At 38.3% G+C, this 24,447-nt stretch overlaps 1 protein-coding gene across 1 annotated transcript in view; it reads right to left on the bottom strand.

Annotated features, from left to right (window-relative positions):
• LOC126203192 (uncharacterized) overlaps positions 1 to 24,447 on the bottom strand; it is a 42,165-nt gene that overhangs the window by 1,703 nt on the left and 16,015 nt on the right. The window contains exon 3 of the mRNA XM_049937435.1: positions 24,037 to 24,291. Within this exon, the coding sequence (XP_049793392.1) occupies positions 24,037 to 24,291 (255 nt within the window). The remainder of the gene's footprint in view (positions 1 to 24,036; positions 24,292 to 24,447) is intronic.

Here is a 24,447-nt window from a genome sequence, read left to right on the forward strand (position 1 = left end):
TGATTCTGCGGGAATTAGATTAGGAATTGAGACGCTTATAGTAGTAAAGGAGTTTTGCTATTTGGGGAGCAAAATAACTGATGATGGTCGAAGTAGAGAGGATATAAAATGTAGACTGGCAATGGCAAGAAAAGCGTTTCTGAATAAGAGATTTGTTAACTTTGAGTATAGATTTAAGTGTCAGGAAGTCTTTTCTGAAAGATTTGTATGGACTATAGCTGTGTATGGAAGTGAAATGTGGACGATAAATAGTTTGGACAAGAAGAGAATAGAAGGTTTCGAAATGTGGTGCTACAGAAGGATGCTGAAGACTATATGGGTAGATCACATAACTAATGAGGAGGTATTGAATAGAATTGGGGAGAAGAGAAGTTTGTCGGACAACTTGACTAGAAGAAGGGATCGGTTGATAGCACATGTTCTGAGGCATCAAGGGATCACAAATTTAGCATTGGAGGGCAGCGTGGAGGGTAAAAATCGCAGAGGGAGACCAAGAGATGGATAAACTAAGCAGATTCAGAAGGATGTAGACTGCAGTAGGTACTGGGAGATGAAGGAGCTTGCACAGGATTGAGTAGCATGGAGAGCTGCATCAAACCAGTCTCTGGACTGAAGACCACAACAACAACAACCAGTTTATCCACATGCTCCTCCAGAATACAAGTTTTGGAATAATGGTGGAGGGAGGGGGGGGGGCTAGATACCCATAGTTGCTGTAGTAATGTTTTTAAGGAGTGGATCACATTTTCCACGAACTGCATATATCATGGTATCGCAATTGAAAAATAAACAAAAGCATAATTCGTATATTCAGGTATTTACATAATTACAAGTATACCTTAAAAGACCTAGGCATGTCGTCAGCTGTGGTCTTATGGAGGAACCATGCCAACATTTTTCTGGAGAATTTAGAGAAAACAAGGAAAAAAACTAAATCATTACAACTGGATGGAGTTTGGAGCCTCCATTATTCAAAATAAAAAGTTTAGTCTGTTTAAAATAGCTGCTGTTCCTTTCCTACACTTCCATTATCCTTAGTTTAAAATAATGTTTAGCAAATCAGTTATTTAACAATAAAAAAGCTAGTGCTAAGCTGTTTATTCATTTTTTATCAACAATTTTCTACACACTTCACACGTTTTAAATATATAATTTCGTAATCTAACGCTACACATACTATACATATATAATTTCATAATGTAACAGTGCACATACTATAAGAAGGAGTCAGGATCGGAACGACAATGTTCGGTTTCCACATTTTGTACCGCAACTTCCTATATTCTTCACTTAAAAACTAACCCAATTTCCCTCCATAATGAACGAGATGTTGAACTCAGATAGAACATAAAGTGACAGAAGAATACATTGCGAACATATGGGATTAATGTTTTCTAGAAAGAAAGGAAACAAAAACATTGTAACACGGAAATTTTGACTGATATGGCAAAGATCTTTTAAAAGGATAATATAGTTATTATTTAACTATGTTACATATTTTAATTAAATTCCCACTGTATGTCATTTACGTAATTGTTCTGTATAGAATCGACTGCTTAACAAGTACATTTTAACTGGACATATATATATATATATATATATATATATATATATATATATATATATATGTTCCTGTTAGTAGTCTTCAGAATCTCTTTGGGATATTTATTGCAGAATTTTGTTTCTTGTTAGAAAATACTGATTTGACTTTTAAGTTTATTCCATCTCGGTAAATATAAATGACGTCAACATTGTGTTTCACAGTTAAGGACAGAGAAGACTATGCGGCAGTTAACACCGTCATAATAGTATCAACTGAATTAACAGTTATATGTCACGATCACACGTGTGACAAGACACTGTGCTCGCCTGTCAGAGAACTTCAATTACATACCTGACGATTCTTATTTTAATACTGTAGGTTTCCCTCGACTAATTAAAGTAATTTCAAAGACTATTCCTTTTGAAGAGGACTTGGTTGACTTCCTTCTCCAACTTTCACCAGTTGAAATACATGCTCTAACAATCTCGTCACTGTTGGGACTCCCTTGCATTAAGATCGTACTAGTTGTAACTGCAGGTGATTCTAACGTGCACATAGACATTTAGCTCACAACTGTACAGCAGTACACTATTGCATTTTATGTAAGACTCTTTCACATACATACGTTTCTACCTTTTTATTGGATAAGTTTATAAACTACCAGCCCACAAACATTTGGCAGACACAGAAAAATTTTCTTGCTTTAATTTCCCTAGATTTTATTATGCCAAGTAAGAGGTCTGATTTTATAGGTTTAGGTAAATTTTATTAGTTAGTTTTGGGCCCAGGTGCCTTTCTTGATCCCATATCGTCAAGATAACCTAACAGAGGGAAATCATATGTCCATACGTCTTTGATTCATATGATCTTTCGTTTTGTGCACTGTCGTATTTTAACTGTTTGTGTGTCGTGTACTTTCGAGGCGGAATCGGAAAACAGCTCAGCTCTTGCCTAAGTGAGTATGGAAAACAGCATAGGGTAGCAGTTGTTCCATCCCATTGTTGTTACAACACTGTTGGAATTTAACACAGGTCTGGTTCATCTCCCTGCTTCTCAAGCTGGCGCTGTAAGTGTTAGTTACACCGGCGGGTCACACATGGACAATCATTATTATACGATAATAAACGCAGCAGAAATAGGCTGTTAATAACTATAAATCAACATCACTTAAAAAACTTTTAATACGAAATTTAGATCATTTATATAATTGTCACAGGCTATTACGTAATGAGATCAAAAATATAGTGGAAGATGAGCAAGTAGAATTATACAGTCTCATTAATGGATCTTAGCCATGTATTGTGAGCTCCTGAAAGTATTACTAATTATTAGCTATTAATTTTTAGCCAGTATTAATATGTACGTGGTAAGAACCTGTCAATATTAATGCAGCTAATGGAGTTGTCAAGCTTTGGATTTATAACGTTGTCGACAGGAGATACTATTCTGCCACTATTAAGTCAAATTCCTCCTTACAATCGGACAGGTGATGATAATTGGCTGAATGTAGCGTGATTGATGATGCCCACAAATTCTCATATTTTCTGAGACATTATTCTGGTCTCTTTCAATATTAACTGTTATGAACAGGTGAATTTGAATTGTACTGAGACACATAATCAGTGGAATCATATTTGAAGCTGAGTAGCAGGCCAGTACACAACACATTCTACATAGAACTGATGGCCTAATTTCAAAGGTGAGGTAATGGTCTACAAGTTATTGCCCAGTTCCCATTGATTAATAAAGCAACAGAACGAACTTTGTCTTTGGATTGTCGAACAGCGTGTGAAGAGCCTATCTGTTTATCTGATCCAGTATACGATCTGTGGATGTAGAACAACATGTGCAAGGCTATCCTAATCTTATTGCAACTGTTAGGCAACCATTTTTCCCAAACACTGCCGTAACTGAAATAAAACCTAAAATGATAAGCTCAGTCAAATATGAATATTATTTCCCATTATTAAAAGAAATATGTAGCAGTAATGGCCACTACTTCACTAACTGGGCGAGGCTACAATTTCGGATCATTTTGGATCACGCATTCACTTCAGATCCGGTACGCAATTAGTAGTCTCTTACGAATAAACAATGTGCAAGCAGTAAGGCGAGCTACTTTGGCGATTTTGAGAAAAGAGAAGTTTTGCGAGTCAGTGATGTAAGAGTGCGTTTTGACCCTGAGCACCATCTGGCAGCGGTAATGTGGTTAACATTCAAGCCCCATACTCGGTGGATTGCTGTATCGAGCCCAACTCATCCGTTTCTTTTTAATTTATATTCTTCCAACACTACTCACATTATTTTGTACGTATTACGTCTGAGAGTTTTGTGAGAGGCAGCAAAGGACTTGGAAGAGCAGTTGAACGCAATGGACAGTGTCTTGAAAGAAGGATATAAGATGAAAATCAACAAATGCAATATGAGGATAATGGAATGTAGTCAAATTAAATTAGATGATGCTGAGGAAATCAGATTAGAAAATGAGATAGTTAATGTAGTAGATGAGAATTGCAACTTGGGTACAAAAATAACTGATGATGGTCAAACCGGGAAGGATATAAAATGTAGAGTGGCAATGGCAAGAAAAGCGTTTCTGAAGAAGAGAAATTTGTTAACATCGAATATAGATTTGTCAGAAAGTCCTTTTTGAAAGTATATGTATATAGTGTAGCAATGTTTGGAAGTGAAACGTCGAGGATAAATAATTTAAACAAAAATGGAGCAGAAGCTTTTGAGATGTGACGCTATAGAAGAATGCTGAAGATTAGATGGGTAGATCACGTAACTAATTAGGGACACTAAATAGAATTGGGGAGAAGAGAAATTTGTGGTACAACCTGATTAAAAGAAGGGATAGATTGACAGGTGTAATTCTGAGGCACCCAGGGATCACCAACTTAGTACTGGAGGGAAGCGTGTGGGGTAGAAATCGTAGAGGGAGACCAAGAGATAAATACTCTTATCAGGTTCAGCAGGATGTAGATTGCAGTAGTTACTCGGAGATGAAAAGGCTTGCACATGATACAGTAGCACGGAGAGCCGCATGAAACCAGTCTTTGGCCTGGAGGCCACAACAACAACAACAACGCATCTGAAAGATGATATGATGAAAAGATAGGTGTACTGAACTTTTATTCAGCTTCCAATGTTATTTTGCCGTTTGCTAGGTTTTATAACTACATCGAATATTATGCGACTTTTAATTCTGTAGGTATGTTAAAAACATTATGGGCGACATGTAGAGACTAGATGAGCGTAGTGCAGAACAAGAAAATACACCCGTGTTCGGCAACCGTCAAAAACAGCAGTAGCGGAACACTGTGTTCCATAGGACACTCAATGGAATACAATGTAACAAAAATATCAGCTCTAGTTTCCAGTATTTGGGCCTCAGTAATCAAAGAATCGGTGGAAATACGTCTTGGGCGATAACCTTATAAACCGTGACAACGGAATTTAAGTAGATAAAAATTGGAATACTGTTATTAAAATTATCTAGTTGCAGCGGAAACAACGGAATCATTCGATAGTCAATGATTAGATCATCTCTCACTTCAACCAAGGATGGCAGCAAACACGGCTCGGCCGTCCCGCCCATGTCATCACCTGATGCATGCGCCGAAAGACGCCAGCACATTTCGCATGCGCGAGATTCGGCATAAATATCGTGAATACACCTGGGTTCTTCAGTAGTTGCCTACCCACCTGAAGATGGCCGGACGTCTGCGGGCCGAAATATCGTGACAGCATGTTTACGGGATCTGGCTGCCCACAAAATAGCTCGGAACACTATGGGACTTAATATCTGAAGTTATCAGACCCCTAGAACTAAGAACTACTTAAACCTAACTAACCTAAGTACATCACACACATCCATACCCGAAGCAGTATTCGGTTCCGGATTAAAGCTCCTAGAACCGCTCGGCCACAACGGCCGGCTGGCTGCACTCACGCCGGGAAAATTTCACAAAGAATCACATATTTCCAGTGTCTGTACGAAAAATAACATCCTGCAACTTTTAATGAAGAAAGCAAATCCGATGATTAATTGTACATTATCCTCATATGTTTGCCTATTGTAACTCATTGTATTGTTGAATAAGGTTATTTGCACCTTGATTTATCGATGTTTGACTTAGCCTTTCCAAAGCTGTCCTTCGTTCTAGAAACCTGTGTCTGCAGATCTAAGCGTCCAGGAGCAAAGCAGTTCTCTGTACCATACTTGACTGCGAGGGTAAGGGATTTTGGAAATTGTGACAGGCATTTATATTCTGAGCAAGTTTATGCGTTTGCTCTATATTTGTCGATAGTTGTAAATATAACAATAAAATTAGTAAATAACCAAATAAGAGTATATTTGAAATTCTATAAGAATTCCTGCAAATACAAGTGTCTTTACATCATATTACTTTTAAAATATAGTGTATATCAAATAATATGACTAGTACTGCAAAAAATATGAATTAGAAACAAAACCCGTGCGTGACTTCACCCTGAACTCCATCGATTACGGAACGTGAACGCTAGCCACACAACCGCCGCCACCTCGTACTGAGAGATGGCGGCGGTACTGAGGGGCGTAACGCCCCAGTACATCATTAACAAGTAAAACTTATCTTGCGATTTTCTCGAAATCGTCTTATAAGTACGCCTTACATTTGCACATTACGTTGTCCTAATCGATTACAAGAAATGGTACGAAGTTCTAAGTAAATCCGTGATCCGAAATCCGTGGCCATCCCTTGCAAGGTAGATGACAGTTTCTAATACTGAATTGAATGCTCATCTAAATGAGAAGCTTGTATGGAAGCAAGTTGTCCTTTGCAACAAACGAGAGGACGCTTCAGGCCATAAAAGCCGGCAAGGGAAACAGCGTTTGCTGTTAACAAGGTGTTTGTGCAACGGGGTATGATCCGTTTATGGCAGCATCCTGAGAGAGCACCGTTGTGGACAGATTGGTAGAATGACAGAATGAGGGGCAGCAAATTTTTGGACGCCTTCGAAGAGTGTGGGACACCAACGCCTCCCAGCTCAGACCCTGTGAGACAAAATATTTAACGCAATGTGAAAACTGAAAGACAGGGAATGGTCACAGTGTTTCAGCGCCAAATGTTACCGAAACTTGTTACTTGTTAACCATCTGAGACAGGGGTAAGGGAAGGACGCCACCGTCTTTTAAGGCAATTTCTTACCGTTCGGTACTCTGAACATACATCTTTAAGCCAAAGTTAAGCGACGACAGAAAAACGCAGAGACTCCGGCCTTCCTTATACGAAGTCGACGACACAATATCACTCTGTAGCCAGAATCCATCAGGGCGCAATCTCTTTGGTCGAGCACCTCCACATTTCTGTACCTCCTCGAGCAGACTTGACGAACAGGCGGTTTTAGCAGGCGATTTTGGCACGGAGGCGGGTTAGACACATATCCAACTGACATGAACTTAGACGCCAGAGCAAGTTGTTGGCACGAAATCAATGACTGATTCTGCAGACAATTCAGCTGCCATCTACAGTCTAATGCGGTGATATTCAGCCGCCACAGCTAGATGAACTTTTCAGAAAGTAGACTCATTTCTGCTCTGATTCAGTAATTTCCAGCTTCATTCTAAACACTAGTTTCCGGTTTTACGTTCAGTACGCTTCCAACTCAAGCCAAAAAAGCAAAGTGTAGCCTCCTGTTGTGCTTTGTGTCTTTAAACGCCGCACTGAGTGGCAGCGCGGTTGGAGGCGCCATGTCACGGATTGCGCGGCCCCTCCGGCCGGATGTTCCAGTCCTCCCTCTGGCGTGGGTGTCTGTGTTGTTCTTAGCATAGTTTAAATTACTTTAAGTAGTGTGTAAGGCTATTGACCGATGACCTCAGCAGTTTGGTCTACTCGGAATTTACACAAATTTCAACATTTTTTTGTCTTTAAACGTTTTGGAATCATGGTACAACTTACGCGAATATGATCGTCTATCCACATATGCGTTCTTTTGTGGTACACTCAAAATCCTAAACCTTGACTTACGAAGGAATTACTTATCAGTGTCTAAGTTTGCCAAACCTCGTACTATGCATTTTAATGTAATAACAGAGTTAATTAGACTTCTTCGTTTGTTTCTTAGGCAACGAATTCCATGCCCAATATTTTGCAGGGTAACAACTTAATTCTGTCAGATAAAAAGAGCGGTTTTCATATATGTAAAGGCGAGAAGGCCAAGTCCTCTTCAGTAAGGATGCATACCAGGCTCGTACGGGAATAGGCGGAATGCCGCGTGTAATGAGGATAATGGGCAAGGGGTACTGTATTAGTTGTGTGTGGATAAGCTGAGAACTTGGGTGTGACGGAAGGCGTGCTACGGTAGTCCGTGCAGTTGCGAAGATCACTGTGTCTGGATGGCGGAATGGTCAGAGCATCTGCCCAATAAGAAGGACTCCCAGGTTCGAACCCAGATCAGCACAAATTTTCAACTTTCCCCTCTAATTTCAAGCAACAACCTTTCGCATCCAATGTCTATAATATCTTTGCGTATAATTATTTTGACCACTTTCACGTATCTGTTTAAAAATGCAAGCATCCTTCAACACTCGCCCCCTCCCCTCTCCCCCATGGTCCCTTGCACAGTATAGAATGTTCGCATCGCCAGTTTATTGACAATGGGGAATATTTTGGTTATTATGGACCATAAATAGTAACATAGTCACAGAAATGATACAGGATTTGCGATTGACACCACTGAGACAAAGGTGTTTTTCACTGCGGAGGAACCTTCTCACGAAATTCTTATCACTAGCTTTCTACTCTGAATGCAAAAATATTTTACTGACACCGACCAGCATAGGGAGAAACGATCACTGTGATGAAATGAGGGAATTCAGACTTCACACGAAAAGATATAATTGTTCGTTATCTCTGCTTGCTAAATGAGATTTGAATAGAGAACTGTTAATGTGCTTCGATGACCCTCCTGCACTTGCTTCGATGATCACTCTGCCAAGCACTTAAATGTATCGCAGTAGATGTAGATGCAAATGTAGCACTTAGGGATGTGGAGTCTGTGTGCACCATCGTAATAAGATACACTGACTTATTTTCAGACTTCCGACTGCAAAGAAGTGGGAGATGGAAGACAATAAAATCGATTGTACTAGAAAAATGTGAAGAGAAGACTGATACTGCTTGAAAACAGTGTGCCACCAGGCTCCCTCAGTTAGAGAACTATCTCTGCTATTTAGCACTGACATGCCATTTCAAGTGATCCACGCTAATAGGCAGATCACTTAAGCTTGCTTTATCAGTGTAAACTACCAAGAGGTAATTTAAGTTTTGACGATTACATTTAGTAGCTGCAGTTTCCAGTTAATGATTCTGAAGTCTCATGTAATTCGCTTCTTCTGGCAAAGAAAAGGGTTCCGCTCAATTACGAGCAAAGTGATATAAAATAATGGAATAAATCACTATCTTAAAAATACATTTCTTCCATGTGGCATCTTCTTGTATCCTGGCCCTTATAAAGTCATGTACTGCTATGGACTAAGTAGCTTTTTCCAAGAGAATCCAGACAATAGAAAATGAAGTGCCGAAATGCTCTTTTTATCAGGAATCATAGAATAGGCGATCGAAGTTATGTTGTATCACGTTGAAAGATAATGGTTGCTTTGGATAGAAGTATAGGCTTAAGAATAATGGTACTTGAGGGATGCAAAATATCTGCTGCTGTCATATCTTTTATTAAACTGTTGTACATAAAACAAAAGTTTGCTAAGTAACAAGAAAATTAACTTAGTAATACAGTGAATTTGTTAAAATGCAGTTATAACTAACAAACAGGAACATGTCTATACACTAGCATTCAAATGGTGTGTATGACAAACATGAAAGAAATTTACATGTAGATCACATGATAAAATCTTGTAAGGTGATGCACTATGTATCTGTTCTTAAAACAGCATTGGGATCCTTCGTAGTGAAAGATATATCTGAAAAACATGCCCTTCTACAACCTCATACGTCAATAAATTTAATAGTAACCTATATATTTGACAACCACGATGATGCAGATAGATCCTTATCTAATGATAGTGCATATACTTTTAAAGAGACCTGCCCAACTACCAAACTAATAATTTCTTCGAGTTACATGCTAAAGATTTCCAAAACACCTTCAACTTAACGGTGCCATCAAGCGACTTTGACAGCCCACTTTACCAGAGTAGATATCTGTGTGTCCTTGATGCTACCGTTCCCAAATATTACTTAACAAAAGAGCACAAAATATAAGAACCTGTGCTGAAAGAGTCTTATCATTGTCATAGATTCAGTATATGAAATGAAGGAAGTAAAGCAAAAGCATAACCTTAAAAAATCAGGTGTAAAACTGATCATATTATCAAAAATTAAATCGTCAAAATAACTGATTCTGATTAGGACACTGTGGTGCATGAAGTTCAGGTAAGCATATGAGGATTTTCTGAGCAATGCAACACATGAAGAAATATCAGCGACCATTAAATTATTCAGATAAGGATTATGTCATGAAAACAGATTTCATATTTCCCAAAGATGGCAGAAAAATTACTTTGTGAGTTGTTTATTGTAGTTTTAACATGAATAAAGAGATTAAATCTGAATTAGAACACTCTCTTTAATAAATATTTTTGTATGATGACATGATAGTGTGCTTATACACTAATTTGATATGAACACATTATTTGAGTTTGTCTGTATCATCTTTCCATTTCTTGTTGTGATTGTAGGTATATAAAATGTGTTACAAGACACTAAAGCTAACATGCTCCTTAGACTATGTTCTCTTCAGAAGCACACGAACTGAGGCAATCAGGTAGAGGAAGTCTGGTTCAGGTTACAGACTGATGTATTCCTTTATGTACTTGAAATACAGAGAGATATGGGGAACATCAACTGTGCTAAGTAAAATGGGACTAGAATTTACGAACAAGAAAATATGCTGCATTTTCAGTAAAGAAAATGAAAGAGCATAGGAGGAACTTAGTTGAAGATAGATTAATAACTGTTGGGACAGTGTGGAATTACCCAGTACTGGTGATTGTTAGGTTAACTGCACACTTGAAGGTAGTTTCATAAAAGAGAATTGTTCAAGTTAGGGCACAGTCTTTTATTATTCCTTGAAAGCTGACAATATTTCCACCAAAACTGTGATCTACTTAAAACGTTGTTTAATTGAACCACCTTTGGCTAAATTGGTTGTATAGGCATTCAATGACAACGTTCAGTATATGGTCCCTTAACCTATACCTATTAATTTGTGCACTTATAAACAGACACATAGGCAATTATTTGCCCTGGCTGTATTTTGGACACCATATTAAGTATAACTTGTAGATATATTACTTGAAATTTGGCAATAGCAGCTTAAGTAATCTTCGCTTCGGGCAAATACAGAGTCTCACTTAAAGTAATGTCATCTTTAAAGTAGTTTATCGGAAATACCTACACGTATTGAAAAGAAGAAGGTTATGGGAGAAAATTACACTGCCTAGACGATTATTAAAAATAATTTCAGAGAAGAGTGGTATCAACCTGAGTGGTGTCAGGAATATATATTCTTTTCTTTTTACAACAGAGAAATGAAATAGAAAGCAGCAGTGCTTCAATCAAATACATGCTTACAAGGGACCAAATTAGATGATGCAATATAAATGTTTACAAGGAGTAATATTAGATGATGTAGTGATACTGTTTTGATTGAAACAGCAAGGAGTGATTTCAGTTCAGATAGTGGGTCCAATGTCTTTAATTGTATTATAGGAAGACAGTCGTTCAATAGGGTCCCAAATGCATTGAAGGATAATGCACTATCAAGTATTCACCAAAAATAAAATTCCATCACACTACTGAAGATCGTACAATACAGTTAATATCGTATTGAACTCTTAGTATTAATTTAGTTTATTAATTACACAGGCCAACGATGGAAAAACTTTTTTGCTGAAAATAGCTTATTAATATGATTTTTAGGGTGGGAAGTCCAAATCTGATTCTTCAAAAACTGTATCACCCACCATTTCTTCACATTCCACAGTTAAATTTACTAAATTAAGCGATATTTTAAAGAATTTAAGAGCTTCTATGTAGTTTAAATAATTTAAAAAGGAGGTGTAATGAATGTAGATGACGTTGGTAGCACTGCTGAAAAACATTTTCTAGCAAAAAAGGTCGATTCTATTTTTGTTTTAACAGATAGTGTTCTCTTTACTGTCAGCCAAACGTCGCTTTAACGTTTTCTGTACATGTGCTCAGTACAATCTCTAATTGTGGTTGTAAAAACTCTGCTGTCTGTCTTTGTTGTATTTGTGGTGAATTTGTGATTCAAAAGCGCCAAAGAAACATTACAGACTTCGTGGAAACGGTTTATCCATCATAATTTGGATCAAAGCTTGGTGATCAAGATAAATCTTGGGTGCTGCATATGGTATGTTATGTGTGTGTTGAAGATCTGAGAAAATTGTCCAAAAAGGAAAAAAAAAACTTTTTGATTTGGTGTTCCTATGATATGGAGGGAGCCAAGAAATCATTCCAATGATTGCTACTTTTGCAGTGTTGAAATTTCTGGTCATAATTCGGAAACCAAGAAGGTAATAAGCTACCCTAACCCTCAGTCCACCATCTGATCAATAGAGCATGGTGTAGATTAGCAATTTCCTGAACTACCAGATGATTTAAATTTTATTCCAACAGAAGTATTTTCTGATGTGTGATTCGATTTAGATGAACCAGATGATGAGGAATTCCATTGTACTACAGAAAGTCTAGAGCACAAATTGTTTACTCTGACCGAGCTTAATGATTTGGTTAGGGACCTGATCTAACGAAAGAAAAAGCTGAACTGCTTCGCTCTACATTAAAAGAAAAGAACTTATTGCCTGTTGGAACCAGCATATACACGTATAGAAAGTGAGAGCAGCAATTTTCCAAGTTTTTTCAACAAGAAGTTGATTTAGTGTGCTGTTCAGACATTCCCAGTCTGATGAATGAGTTTGGTGTTGAATACAAAAAGGAAGAGTGGAGGCTGTATATTGATTCATCCAAAACTAGTTTAAAGGCTGTTTTACTACACAATGATGACTTGTATGCATCTATACCTGTTGGACATTCTGTACATATGAAAGAAAGCTATGAAAACCTAGAAATAGTGCTAAATAAAATAAGCTATTCTTCTCATGGTCGGATGATGTGTGGCGATCTAAAAGTAAGATGCATGCTCCTTGGTCAGCAAGGTGACTTTACCAAATTTCCATGTTTCTTGTGTGAATGGGCCAGTACGGCTAGGGATCAACACTGGTGCAGAAAGAACTGGCCTGTGAGGGAGTCTTTAAAACTTGGTGAGAAGAACATTCTATGCGAAAACCTTGTAGATCCAAAAAACGTACTCTTACCACCTCTACATATAAAGTTAGGCCTAATGAAACAGTTTGTAAAGGCTTAGCCTAAAGATGGACCATGTTTTAAGCATCTCTGCCAAAAGTTTCCACACCTTTCAGAAGCTAAACTAAAAGAAGGCGTCATTGTCGGACTTGAGATTAGAAAATTGATGTTTGTTGTTAACTTTTAATTCACAATGAGCTTATATGAGAAAGAAGCACGGGTCTCATTCAAGCAGGTCGTTACAAAGTTCTTAGGACATGAAAAAGACCCAGAATTTGTTTCTGTTACAGCAACAATGTTAAAGAAGTTTAAAACTTCAGGGTGTTTAATGAGCCTGAAAGTTCACTTTTTGAACAATCACCTTCATTACTCCCTGGACAATATGGGAGACGTTAGTGAAGAGCAGGGAGAGCGTTTTCATCATGACATTAAAGTAATGCGAGAACGCTACCAAGGCCACTACAACACCAACTTGATGGGGGACTACTGTTGGTCACTTCGCCAAAAAGTTCAGCAAGCAATACATCATATAAAAAGCTACACAAGAAGCGTCAAAGGAAAAAGAGAAAGAAAATGCAAACCAATTCCAGCTAACAAGTGATACCTCTATTAACCCATATCATTAAGTAGCTTACTGTAAATACAAACCTGGCTTATGTTGTAAAAAAGCGTTTCATTAATTTCCCCATTTACTGTATAGCATAGGATTTTATACTATATAATAAAAAGCGTATTGCTCGAAAACTATGGGTGATACAAGAAACATAAGGCTAGATTTGGATTCAGCTCATAAAGATCTATAAAGATCAGCTATCAAAGTTAAAAAAAAATTTCGTAAAAAATTTTTCGTTGGCCTGTGTTATTGATAAGGAGTGTTTACTAAAAACCATGCACAAAAAATTATAAGAATTTTATGAAGATACATACAGGACATAGAGAACAATATTTTGCATTATAATAGAGGAATAAACATGGAAATAAAACGAAACTCTTCCGTAGTACTCGTGATCCTTATACAAACAATTTTTGTAGATGAAAATAAGTTCTACATCTGTAGAAACGGTGGAGAAGTCAAGAATATATTTGTAAAGACTGTGGTGTTAATAGAAATGTGAAAACCATTCAGGCCTTATTTCTCAAAATAGGTTATAGAGGAAACTGTAATTTATGAGTGTTGTTGATTTACTGTAATCTGTATGTCAAAAATTTGTGGAAGAAATGGAGAATCTCTGAACAAAAATGAAAATTCTAAGTGCATTTGAAGAATAAAATGCCCGATCTTCGTAACAGAGAAGTCATGTTCCTAACAGAGAAATTGCTCACACAGTGTAGGCTTTGTTGGTATTAACTTCACTTAAAACTTCTGGGCTGACAGTCCATGATCGATCTGTGAAACTTTACTTCACATTTCAACTCTGAATGCGGAAGACGTGTTCTTACTCACAAAGTGTAATAGAAATGCCAGGCATACCGATTGTTGGTTTCATAAAGATTCTAATCATCACCCCAGATCAGAACGAGATGTTATTAAAACTTTGTGGGAGATAACGAGACAAATTTATGACCCGTTTTATTTACAAGAGAGGCTATCCACTTACAGTCGACCGTTAAGAAGAATGATTATGCAAACGAGGAGATAGTTCCAGCTCTTAGCTCTGGGGAGAAAATCAGGATGAACGAGGAACAGCAGCCACGCATCGGCAAGCTTTTCTTCAGTTTATTAGTAAGATTACAGGTCGCACTGTAATATGTTAGGAATTTATCGGCTTGAAACTACTTTCACACGAACCGGGAAGATAAAATAACATTTAAGAACAGCAAAAGCTATATGGCATTCGTTGGATACATGCGGCGTATACAACTTTACTTTTAATTTTAGGCTAGTGCATATTGGTACCACGAAAAGAAATGCTTTCAATTAAACATAAGGTAAACACACGTGAAGATCGCCACAGGATAAAAGGATACGTAGAACATTAAATCAGTGTAGGGACTGGCAACTACGCGATATAAAGCAACAAGAGCAGAGCAATCTACTATTTGCCGTGATTTGTTTCAGTGTTTTATGTTATTGTAATGCCTTAATACACCTTATAAGTCCACTATAGACTTTTCTGATTGTACCCCATTTTTATTTTATATCGTACGATTATCATTGAAGAATGTGTGTACGCCTACAACAGCGACATCTGGCGAATTTGCAACACAAACATTTTGCGGCTACTGTAAGGCAGTTTGTTTTGAACAGTAGTGCTGCTGACAAGATGACTCTTGTGTATACTAGTATTTATAGATGTTTGACAATGCTGGCGATGATTTTGTGTTCAGAATTTGACGATACCACTGTGGTTCCAGTATATTAGGACAAGTTTTTATGACAGTTATGCCTCGTCATATTTAAAGCGCAACAATGTACATGTCAGTAACGCTTTTCATTATGGTCTATTTTATTGTTTTAAGCTGTAGACAATCTGCTAGTTGCATTTGTGTTTTCCCATATTTTTCTGCAGATCAGAAGATGGTCATTTCTGACTAAACCGGTAGTCTCAGGACCTAAGAATTTGTAACCATAGACGTGAAATAAAGGAAAAGAACAGAGGCATTGTTTTTAAAGAAATAATCATCTTTGAGTCCCCAACACATTCAAAACTGCACTGCAAATGTATGTCTCATATGCCAAATGAAATGGAGAATGGATTACCTCCAAGGTAAGCTTTCCATAAAGCTGTAAATGAAATGAGAAAAACTAACAAATTCATCCGCTGTTATCCTAAAGGCAAATATGACAACAAAAACAAGGTTCTATCTATTATTTTGATGCTATTATGGCTATTTGGAAATTTATATCAGTTTGATGATGTTTAAGTGAACAGTTTGTAGGCGGTGGCTAAAATTATGTGCAGAAAATCAGCATTAATTTTAAACGACATTATTTTACCATTACCCAATATTTACATCAGGTAGATACTGATCTTAGATGCCAAAACGGAAACAGACATGGTACTGCGTTCAAGTACAATAACTAATTAGAACAACAATACAACCTCATGTGCAAGGAAAATGTTTAGGTTAGTTTTGGGTAGTGGATCACTTGATGGTATTCACTGTATCCTTCCTTCGTGAAGTATTCTGTTTCGAAGTTAAATGAGCATATACAGAGTCAACATTCTTAATTCAATTTTCAAAACTCTGTAGAAAGAGAGTCGCTGCTAAGGAAGACGTCAAACGGATGGGAAAAATCGGCCTTTAATTGTTCTGAGGCCAAGAACCACATAAAAATCAAAATACAAAATTACATTGGTTTCTAATCGTCGTGAGACAGGCGCAAGACTTGTTGATATGGTGTCCAACCTTTCTAGGAAGAAACAGCATTTTCCACATCTGATCGGAATGTCTCGGGGTTACTTTGAATATGCATTGCGCAATGCGTGCCTTCTATTCGGCTGCGTTCGTGACTGGAGCACTGAACTCATCACCTTTCAGGTAGCCCCACAGCCAAACGTCACGCAGGTCACACGGATTAAGAATAGCTGGTATGGACGGCCACGCCCTAGGGAAATGACAACTGATAATTACAGCATTTCCGAAATTCCTGTACAGCAACCAGTTCACTGCCTGTGCAATGTCCGAAGGAGCGCCATCTGCCACGCTGTTGAAAGGTTGGGATGACATTTTTCCACGAAAGACTCTCATAGCGTCTATCAGTGGCGGTACAGATAACAGGACCTTCAGTATTTATCTCCTAGAAAATACACTGTACGACGAGAAACAACGCCGCCCACCTGCGCCACAAAGTCAGCTTTGCAGAATGAAGTGGCGCCGGTTGATGTGCGTGCAGATTTTCCGTAGACCATATACTGCAATTTTGCATACTGAAATGCCGTTGGACATAGAAATGGGCTTACTTTCTCCACAGAATGTTCCATGGCCATTTATCGTCCACATTCCACGTCAGGAATAAATGCCAGAGCGAAATTTTGTCACCAGGAAGCAACTCCTTTACATGGGAGATTTCGTACGGACAGGTATTCAAGGTGTTTCGTACGATTTTATGCACCGTGCTCGCAGGCCTGTCCAACCCTCGTGAATTCACCAGTCCACTGCGTTTCTGCACACTACCGATCGACGCTTCTGCAATGCTGTTTCCACATCTTCGACAGACATCGAATCCACTACATTCCTCCCTCTGCCAAGTTGAAGTTGCACTTCAGAAGAATCTGTGTTTCGAATTTATGTTTTCTCTAGACCATTAGTAGACATCGGACCAAAATTTTTTTTTTTCATAACGACGTTCCGGAACTTCTACAGCCTTCGTTTCAGACGTACACAGAAGAACAGCCGTGTGCCACACGTCTGTGTGATATGCCCATTCTGGCACTTACAGCGCCATCATAGGTGTAAGTTTTGTTTATTGTTCCCCGCGTCAATAATACGCTTTCAGATTTGACGTAATTTTGAGCAGTGGTTCTATCAAGTGAGATTTGAAAATGGAACTTTAATTACTGACACATTGTATCTGATCATTACAGATTGATTGCTGTTAGAAAGATAGGGAGCCTTAGAACCTCACGCTTCTTGTAAATTCTAGAATTATTATTTATAGATGAAATTAAACTGTTTTCGATGTTTTCACCTTTTGCTGTATTGTCCGAATGTATAAAACCGTAGACATACAATTACTTTAAATGAAAGCAATTGCACTACCACAAATCAGAAAAATACGGTAATCAGATCAATGCACGATAATTTTTAATCACTGATAGTAATTTAGGTATGAAGACGTAGGTATACGTAACTGAAGATATCCAAAGACGTTTACACGTGTAGGCTTTCGTACTATGTGAGGAACACAACAGCCTATTGTGTTTCAATAGCGAAGATAAGATCCAGTTATTAGTCAACAGTCGGGTATACAAAATTACCTGTTCCGATTGTGACAAATTTTACATAGGTCAGTCAGGCAGAGACATAGCAACTAGGCTAGCGGAACATGAACGCAGCTAGAGGTTGCAGAATTCTGACTTCGTATTTCCTGAGCATGTACTGAGTGAGGGTCACAGTTACCAGCCAGTGTTCAGTGTACTTCACCTAGCAAACAAATGTAACACCTCTTGTAGTTGTCTCATCAAATATTGTTCATATTTCACTTTGTTCATTTATTTAATGCATACCGTTACATAGCCACTGTTTTGAATATAACGTTAATGTTAAAATGTAGTACCAGTACACTCTCAAAGATTGCATTAACTGTAGGTTCCCTCAAACGCCTCCATTTTCCTGCATTTATTTATTTTTGTTTATCTTACTGACATTGCTTAAGTTCCTTACGTATTCTGTAGTTACATTGATGTCTCTTCTTTCAATTGGTTGGTGTATCACTATCCATGTTTCATACCTCCTGATGTAGGCTTGTCTAGTACTAATTTTATTTTATTTTATTAGATTTGTTTATTAATAGAAACTGTTATGATGGCCTGCTGTTCCTTTTTTGTGTTAAAGATTTTCCTGTCTACTCCATTGTTATTTATTTACTGTTTAATTTTTACTTTTTCATTGCATTACCACCATACTGTCAAAGATGTTACTTACTGTATGTTTCTACTTCAGTCTAGACATGTTACTTCTCTTCCAATGTTGTTTGCAAACATTGTAACTTCTTTGGTGACAATACTCAGTAAATATCTGAAGATGGCCTTGTAAGCCTAAAACCGGTTAACATAATTAGAGTGATATTGTAGAACAAAAGCAAACTGGTGCTTTTCATTTATTATAATCTAAAACACGTGAAGCAGAGTCATACTAGCTAGACAGGCAAGTCATAGTCCTCATATTCGGTAACGCATTATGCTTTGTCGAAAGCTTTTATGAATGCATCAACAGCGAGTATAAGTATCTTGATGCTAACATTTAGGAAAAATCAACAGTTGTATATCAGTATCGGTGGAGATAGGTGTAAAACAATGTCAAGTGCAACGCCTTTATCTTTATAATCTGCATGCTTTGATAATACTGTGAAGGTGGTGAGCTATGCTGTGTGTACATCACTATAAAATTAGGATGTACGTGAATACGTGAATAGAGCTGTGTAAGTACGAGCGTATATATTTGAAGCGACAATTTGCTGTAAGGCTTGTGCGAGCAGCAAATAGAACCCTATTGTATTCGTATGACGTAGCTCCTGAGAGAACGAAGAGTTATTGGGTGGCTTAACAGAGGAGAGCCCTTAGTAAACTCCAAAATATTGTCTGCAGTTTATAACATTTGTGGGTTATATGCTATGATGCCTATTTTAATTAAATTTTATACTCCTAATGTGTAGAATGTCATATTGACCAAATACGACAGCAGTTGGCTGAGTATGTTTTCTTTAAAGCAATGCCAACTGAAGAATTATGCACATAATTTCGAGTTCTGATGTACCGTACTAAATTGGTTGGCAGATGTAGATATTGACCCTAAGAAGAGTCTTACCATTCAAATTACACATCAGTTAACTGAAACGATTGCATTTTTTGTAAAAAAATATATAGAATCTTTCAGTTACTGTATCATTTGCATGAAAGACATTAAATTTGGATCACAATAATGGATTCACATGTTTTAACCAGGAACATATTAAGATTCTTACTAAAAGCCTTAAAAACTTACGTAGGGCTGAAGTTTGATTTCGTAACTCATTAAAATATGGTGTCCTTTGTTACGTCATTGGAGGATTGGGCTTTGGTCTGTAGCTATGTACCTTCTCTGTTGACCTGAATTAAAATGTTACGTGTTGCTATATTCTCACAATTGGAAATCAAGTAAATTAGTTTTGGGGTCCGAGATCTCGATGAAGTCAGCTAGAAAAATGGACCTTGGATTGGGTGGGTTAACTAGCCTATTCAGATTGCAACATAATTATGAGAATCGCTTCTTTGGTCATATATTCCCTGTCAGACTGCAGGATGATTTTCGGATGAAAACTTTTGTGGCTGAAACTAAGTGGAAAGTCAGTTTTTTTAAGCATTGTGTTATGTTATGGACGTTGTAAACTCTCATAGACTCAGGAGTGTGAGTTTTCGGTCGTGAATTATTGAGCAACGTGGTTTTATAGAACTGAAATGTACAGCTGAATTATTGTTAGACACTTTGGAGCTATTCGAAGCGACTGCACACAATAGAGAGACCTCTAATGAACCTCAGTTACAATGTTGTTTTTATACTTTCGTCAAGAGAGTTTTTCTGCATGACGTGAGAAAAATCCGTGTGGCAGTAACAACATTTCTGACATTACCTTTTTTTCAAATGTGCTATGAAGCCACATTTTCTTGGCGAGTATCATTGGGAAATGGGTGATTTGAGTGAGTTTTTAACGTAAGTTTAGTAGACTTAATAATTTGTATGTGACGAGGCAGCAGACGATCTTTTATTGACCACTCACAGACTTTTCACAGTGTGACTATGCTGCACTAGAATAAAAATATTCGATATTGAGGGCTTAGTCCTCAATAATGATTTTCTGTGAACTTGGAATAAGGGCACACCTATTTCATTCTACCATTAGAATTTCAATCTAGTAGGTAACACATCCTAAACTTTTTCAGCGATATCCATGCAATACATGTGATACAGGAGCACGGGCATGAATGCTGTATAGCAGAAGAGACTGACAAGTTAGTTAAAATCAGTTGTCTGTTCATATTTTTCAGATGGAAGGACCTGTAGCGCATCTAATTAAGTACAAGTTATCCTGTTTGATCCTGTTCCACTGTGCAAAGCTTAATTAGCTGAACTGAGTGACAGTAAGCACTGTTGTTGTTGTTGTGGTCTTCAGTCCTGAGACTGGTTTGATGCAGCTCTCCATGCCACTCAATCCTGTGCAAGCTCCTTCATCTCCCAGTACCTACTTCAGTCTACATCCTTCTGAATCTGCTTAGTGTATCCATCTCTAGGTCTCCCTCTGCGATTTTTACCCTCCACGCTACCCTCCAATGCTAAATTTGTGATCCCTTGATGCCTCAGAACATGTCCTACCAACCGATCCCTTCTTCTAGTCAAGTTGTGCCACAAACTTCTCTTCTCCCCAATCCTATTCAATACCTCCTCATTAGTTACGTTATCTACCCACCTAATCTTCAACATTCTTCTGTAGCACCACATTACGAAAGCTTCTATTCTCTTCTTGTCCAAACTATTTATCCTCCATGTTTCACTTCCATACATGGCTACACTCCATACAAATACTTTCAGAAACGACTTCCTGACACTTAAATCTATATTCGATGTTAACAAATTTCTCTTCTTCAAAAACGCTTTCCTTGCCATTGCTAGTATACATTTTATATCCTCTCTACTTCGACTATCATCAGTTACTTTGCTCCCCTAATTGCAAAATTCCTTTACTACTTTAAGTGTCTCATTTCCTAATCTAATTCCCTCAGCATCACCCGAATTAATTCGACTACATTCCATTATCCTCGTTTTGCTTTTGTTGATGTTAATCTTATATCCTCCTTTCAAGACACTGTCCATTCTGTTCAACTGCTCTTCCAAGTCCTTTGCTGTCTCTGGCAGAATTACAATGTCATCGGCGAACCTCAAAGTTTTTATTTCTTCTCCGTGGATTTTAGTACCTACTCCGAACTTTTCTTTTGTTTCCTTTTGAAACACCCCCGATTAATTCCTTTATTAGATTTTGTGCAATTTATCGAAGGCCGCCGAACATTTAATTATTATAGTTATATGACCGTTTGCTTAATGGATGAAAGGCTATCGGTTTTTCTGCTGTGGTTTCGGGGATATTTCAACCGAGTGCGGCTGTTTTGCAACTGAATAGTGGAATGATTGAAAGTTTTTCTATTATTAAAGAGCACAAAGGTTGCGATGTACAAACTAATATATATATTTCCTACTAACACACAAATGCTGAGGCAGCTGCTACCTTCGCCATACACGTCTAATTACGGTTGTATCTCTTATTATTGATTGCTGATTTTCAGTACTTCGTCACACGCAATGTTGATGGTTAACATTCACAACAATCCTCACTGCAATCCACGGTTCTTGCTTGCCGACGCGGTTGACGCGAAACACGAAATTCGGCACTTGTCACTCGCGAATCGGTATTAGTGAGTGTCAACCTCACGACGTTCAGGGGGACGTGCTCACTCATACTACGGTGAATTTACTCGACCACCATTCTTGCCTGTCTCTCCAGCACTACCGCTCACTCGTCACTCTCCCATACTACTACTGCCCTCAACACTAATCTCACCGCCTCCTGCAGCTCTTTACAATCGACTCCTGTCTACTATCGACCTGGGCGTCGGATACTAGCATCTATGTTCCTGGGATCATGGATCCCTTACACTTTCCTGCTTGCTCAATATACAGATTGAATAACATCGGGGAGAGGCTACAACCCTGTCTCACTAACATAAGTAAAAACATATTGCATCAACAGCCCCGTTACCCTAAAAATTCTCTAAAGTTGTCACAGTGCACTATCCATGAAATGAGATAAAAGAAATATTACCTTTCTCACACGTGAGATCATGAATAATCGACAGCAAAATGAATAAAAATACCTGATAACATAAAAATTATGAAGACCTCGAGAAAGCAATAATAACAAATCTTCATGTATTGTGAGGGGTTAAAACAAGCTAGACAACTACTGCTTAATGTTTATACGTGCATCGCACATGATATTTCTGGAGTAAACTATGTCTAGAAATAAAAAACGGAACTTATGGACAGTAAATTACTGTAAATTACAGTGCATGTAAGACATTAGTTATCTTTGGCCTTTGATGACGAAAGATTTAACACAGTAATGTGATGGTTTAAAAATGAAATTCATGAATGAATAAATTTTTCCATGTCATGTTGTTTCTGTACTTTGAAATATGAACATGCTCCATTATTAGCAATTAACATTATAAAGCTATATCACATATATACTATTTTTCCTTACAGCACATCAGAATCTTTGGTGCAGCGGGGAAAGAATCATATATAATGGCGGTCCTAATGTACAAAGTGGCTGGCCAGTCTAGAGATATTTAGGATTTCTTCAAACATTTTATTTCAAACTTAGTTTTCCATTGAGTGTTTCAAGTACTCCCCCAGTATTAGTTTGCCAGCGCCAATGTGCCACCACAGCATACCTATGTGGACAGATGAAGTTCAGTCCAGTATAAGCTGTTGAATTCAGCATCATGCCACTTACTTTTCTGGAATCTCTGCTGAAGATACTTGTGTGTCCATGCCACCACTTTAACCAGATTGGAACGTGGGAGACACATAACATGTCTGGTCGCTGGAGGGTCTTAGAGTGCTGTTGGTGTCCAGAATTTTGACAGAGCAGATACAATCTCCTGTTGTAGCCTTCATACAGAGCGGATGGCTTCGTGACATAAACATCCGTTTCCACCTATCAAGACAGGCCAACAGCTCCACAAACATTAACCATTACCTCACCCATTTTCCCTTTTTATCAATATCGTCAGCCAACCTCTTACACTGGCAGTCAACTTTTACTTGCTGACCAGGGTGAGACCTTTCTTATTTCGCCCTTGAGTTTATACAATAAATTTTGTTTCAGTAACTTACTTATTTCACCGCCTCCCTTGTAATGATCACAAATGCTACCCGTCATCCTACACATATTTTTGTCAGAAGTGGTAGCTAATCTAATTTTCAGTTCATAGGGTGGTTGCAAATTTTGGTTCATGTTCAACAACATGTGGCCAGTTAAGAGCCACATGAGCTGTGGCTGAAATTTGCCTTTCTCCTCGGACGCAAAGTGCCATGATTAATGTCCAGCACACCAGTCAATGTCTACCGCTAGCAGGATCACTGTCTCAACACGAGTGCTCTGAGCTAGGCCATACTGCATGCGTCATGCACGTGCACACAGCGTGTGAGCCTGCCCAGTATGACTGTCGTGGTCCACTAGCCAGAGGCAGCTGGATGTCACTATGTGCTACTCGTCTTCTGCAGTATGGGCGACAGTGACCAGTGATGAGCCGTCTTCACCTGGATAACGCTGTCTCGCTGCCACCTACAGACATGACGTCCATTTTCAATTTCTTCATTGGCGCAGCCCACCCGCTTTACCTGAGGGTCGTGTTGTCCTCGTGCGTCGCGTTGTCTGCCCAGGTTGTGTTGTCTACCCGGGTCGTGTTGTCCACCTGGGTCGTGTTGTCTACCCTCGTGCCACACAGTGCCTCACTCCCGTTGCAGCATCCGGCACCAGGCGCACAGTCTGTCACAGATGGTGTGTGCGTCTGGTTCACACCGTCACCATGCGTTTGGCCCACACCATCATCGTGCGTTATGCCGCCATCACCTGCCACACCATGCAGTGTTGACCTAAAATTGAACAAGTATCCTTAAACTCTCAGATCAGGATGTTGTAGCTTTAAATGGACAGTGTCGAACTAGAATTTTCATTTGTGTTTTTACAAGAAGATTGAAGTGTTCAACTAGAATACATACACAGTACACTTACAATTATAGAGGAGAGAC

Source organism: Schistocerca nitens, chromosome 9 (assembly GCF_023898315.1).
Source record: "Schistocerca nitens isolate TAMUIC-IGC-003100 chromosome 9, iqSchNite1.1, whole genome shotgun sequence".
Classification (NCBI taxonomy): domain Eukaryota; kingdom Metazoa; phylum Arthropoda; class Insecta; order Orthoptera; family Acrididae; genus Schistocerca; species Schistocerca nitens.